This window comes from Charadrius vociferus, unplaced genomic scaffold (assembly GCF_000708025.1).
Source record: "Charadrius vociferus isolate BGI_N301 unplaced genomic scaffold, ASM70802v2 scaffold13, whole genome shotgun sequence".
NCBI classification, from domain to species: domain Eukaryota; kingdom Metazoa; phylum Chordata; class Aves; order Charadriiformes; family Charadriidae; genus Charadrius; species Charadrius vociferus.
This window is the reverse complement of record NW_009647763.1, coordinates 1,802,951-1,806,890: the sequence shown is the minus strand read 5'-3', so window position 1 is coordinate 1,806,890 and position 3,940 is coordinate 1,802,951. Positions and strand designations below refer to the sequence as shown.

General features: G+C 47.1%; 1 protein-coding gene across 1 annotated transcript in view; it reads left to right on the top strand.

Annotated features, from left to right (window-relative positions):
• Nucleotides 1-3,940, top strand: part of NHSL1 (NHS-like 1) — a 107,556-nt gene that overhangs the window by 52,994 nt on the left and 50,622 nt on the right. Inside the window, 1 exon segment of the mRNA XM_009882295.1 lies at nt 2,966-3,118. Within this exon segment, the coding sequence (XP_009880597.1) occupies nt 2,966-3,118 (153 nt within the window).

Sequence of the window (3,940 nt, the reverse complement as noted above, 5' to 3'; positions counted from 1 at the left end):
CCTCCCTCTGCTCCGCCGGCAGAGCCGGCTGGCGCGATGGGAAGGAGAGAAATCACCTGCAAACTCGGTCTTTCTGGAGGAGCCAAACTTGGAGTAGCGGAGGAAAGGATGGGAAGAACTCCTCAGTAGTAAAGGCAGGGGCAGCAAGAAAGCCTGATTTTTGGTCCTGTGCAAACGTGAATAACAATTAACTTTTTTTTTCCCCCCCCTTTTCCTCCTCCTCCTGTTTTGCATGTTGAAACTGGCTGTTTTCAGCCCACAAGGTTACATGTGAGGAGGAGAAATTCAGGCTAAAGAATTGTGAATGGTTTCGTGCATCAGGAAGATCTAGGCAGATTTAAAGTTGCGATTTCAGGAAAGAAAGGCGGAGGGGAGAAGCCGGGAGAAGAGAAATTTAGCGTGGAGAGTTTGAACAGGCTCCCTCTGGAAAACAGTCACCTTTCTGCAGCTCCTCCTTTGTATAGGATTTAAACTCCAGGATCGCTGTTCAACACCTTGAAAATGGTGGTTTTCATCAACACAAAGCTTAAATCTCTTATGAAACTTTTCAAGAGAAAGAGTAAGTAGTTGTGCGCACTCGCTGTCCTTTCGGGAGGCAGCCAAGTCCTGCAGGAAAATGTGGTTCCCTTTGGCTTTGCTCCTGCTTTCCTGGCGCCTCTTTTTAAGTTTATCTCACTTTTTTCTCTGTTGAATATTTCGTCATGTACAGAGGCAGCCTTATGAGGTGCTTTGGGACCTCTGATTTGGGATACTGTGTTGCTTTTGAAGTCCTTTGTCGCGGTGGTTTTGAAGGAGCCAAACTTCTTGGTGCGACAGGAGCAGCTTGGTGACAAGGCTGAGTGTGCCAGTGTCACCTGCACAAGTGTCCTGCCATGTGCTGGGACATCCTCCCAGCGTGGAGGTGTCATGCTGGGGCATCCTCCCAGTGTACAGGTGTCCTACTGTGTGCTGGGGCACTCTCCCAGCCTCCGTCAGAGGTCCATCTCTGCTTGTGCAGCTGCTGAGCACTTGTCTAGCTATGGGTTTGTATCTGTAAGGGTTGTTCTGAGCCGAGTTGTGTTTTTTAAAGATGCTTTAGTTTCAGCATGGCTTTTAAAATTGCGATTCTCCATTTAATTCACAAAGGTAGACAAATTGCGCTAGAGACAGTAGTTTGCATATATCCTCAATGCTTCTGTTGACTAGTTTTGATGACCGTTGCTGTGGTGAGCAGTAAACTTTAATTTTGGTATGATGTGACTGCAGCCGGACCGCGAGCTTAGCGGCTGATGTTTCCCTCCTCCTCTTCTTTCTCCCTGAGCCTTACTCCCCTCCCCACCCCCTGCTCCGCCGGGGAACGGCAAGGGATGCTTTCCGGGCAGGCCATTGGCTATACCTAGCACTCTTTCTGTAATTTCGGGATGATTGATGCTGTAACCAGGTAGGTGGTGACTTATCAGTTTGTTGTGATTTAGGTTTGACCTCTAGTTAATAAGGACGGGAAGAGCAGGCACAGACTGAATGTGTATCTGCCTTGTTGCAGCCAATATGTCTGCGGGAGAGGGAGGATGCAGGACCACGCCACCTCAGAAATGAAGAGACCAATCGAAAGTCTTCAAAAACGTTTTTCGAGGTCTGATACTAATCTAAAAAAAGGGAGGAAAGGCAGTTGAGAATCACCCTCCTGCCCCAAGTCCTTTTAGAACAAAACAGGCATTAAGCATTAGGTTGTAGATAGGTTTTGAAGCGAAAGGCGCAGCATATTATGGATGGATTATTTCCATCTGAAGCGATCTCGGCAGATGCACAGTGATGTTAGGGGAAGAGTAATTTTTCAGGTGACAGGAGGCTGTTGCCTTCGTTTTGCTTCTCAGCTTACACACCTCCTCTGCTGCCGCGGAGGCACCCGGGCGGACTTTGCCAAGCGATGTTGGCGGCAGCGCGGGGAGCCAGGGAAGGTGTGGAGCTGGCAGCAGGGCCAGAGCGGCAGGCAGGGCTGTGCCAGCCTGGCAGGTGCTTGGCAGGCAGCGCGTGGCTGCAGTGGCTCTTTCTGCTTTGCAGAGCTCAGAGCAAGGATGTGCAGACGGCGGGCGAAAGGCCAAAGGGTGCCTGGGGGATCGTAAAATGTGACCCCCAGCTGCCCTTTTCCTGTTATTACAGGGTGGAGGGGTAACACCATTCAACTGTAGAAAGTTTTTATTGATGATAAACAAAAGGTAACGGCTGTCTCTCGGGAAACATAAATGATAAACAAATCTTAGCAATATGTGCTTTGGCTGATTCATTACTAGGCTGTTGGTTGGGAACTTTGAACTTGAGCAGTGTCAGTATTTTATTTTCACACGTGTATTGTCTGAGAAGAGGTGGCCAGAGCAATCCCTCTTCAGTGCTGTTGTGCTCTGAGCAGTATTTGTCCAAGGAGTTGCTGTTGTCCAAATCTGCTTTCCGCTCACGGCAATGGAAAGTAGCTCGTTTGTTGGCTTCACTGGAATTTTTGTTCCTGGTTTAAGAGAGCGTGAGGTCAGAGAAGGTTATTTCCCGATACAAATGAACCTGTCGTAATCTCTCGTGGCGACAGTCATATTCCCAGGGTCACCGTGAAGCAAGAGGAGGCTATCCTGGAATGTACTGTGCCGGGCGGGATCAGGTGACTGGGAAACTCATCTCATTTGTGGTGAAGACTGGGATCTAGAGAGGGGAAAACAGAGTTGCAAGTTGACAGTAAATACAACAGCAAGTACAAACACAGGAAGAGGGAAAGGTGTTTCCTACATAACCCAGGAGAGTAAGTTTAGACTAGAAATGAGAGGGGGATTTTTAACTGTCACAGAAGCAAGGTTCTAGAGAGCGTTTTGATGGGACTATGGTGGCAAACAATCTTTTTTGGTTTTGTTTTAAGACGATGCACAACAAACTTAGGTGTGGGTTTCATGACATAGCTATCTACAATAGCATTTAATATTCTTCTTATTGTCTCCCTCTGCAGCTGTTTCCAACCTAGATGAAGAGAGTAGATGGACTGTGCACTACACTGCTCCGTGGCACCAGCAGGAAAATGTGTTCCTGCCCTCCTCAAGACCACCTTGTGTGGAGGACCTGCACCGACAAGCCAAGCTGAACCTCAAGTCAGTACTGAGAGGTAAGCTGCTGCTGCTGACAGAGATGTGTCCTAAAGGGACAGTAGTTTTCACCACAATCTTCTCAAACATATCCAAATTGCAGGCTTCGGAAGAATCTTACTTGTTTTCCTGCCTGCGGCACATCAGGAACATTAGTGGGATTTACCCACCCAAATGTAGTGATAGCACAAACACGCTTTTGCTATCAGGAGAGAAGGAAATCTGTTACCTGGCAGATCACTCTACAATGGAAAAGGGGAAAGCCTGGTATCTTGGCCATTTCCGTTTAGTCTTTGGAATTTTTCCAAAATGGTGCCTTCTATTTCAGTAAGACCTGAGTTACTCCATTTATATTTCAGTGTAAGAGCCACATCAGAGGTGTTTCATTTGGTGATTTTTTTTTTTTTAATTGTTGTAGTGTCATTTCCAGGGATGTGGCTACTTGTAATTAGTCAGAAAAGGCATTGAGGGCAGAGAAGGCAAACACAGAACAGGGCAGTCACAAGGACTCTTTCAGTAGTGTAAGTTCGTTCTTGCAGAAGGGTGCAGTATGTTTTTAAGGACCAATTTTTACCCTTAGTACTTTCACTGGGTGTGTACGCGTACAGTCTGGCATGGGAGGCATTGTGTTGTGTTAGTGCAGCCGTAAGGACAGAGGCAGGCAGCCAGCAGGGAGGACTGCAGAACATCTGTCACTGGACTAGAAGTAAAGTTTAAAATAACAGCTTAATGTCCATGTTCTGGAAATAGTTAACTTAGATTTTTCTTTACATTGGCTATTTAACAAAGAGGGTGACCCTGCAAAGAGCCGACTCATTTCAAGTCCCTTTTTGTTTCAGCAG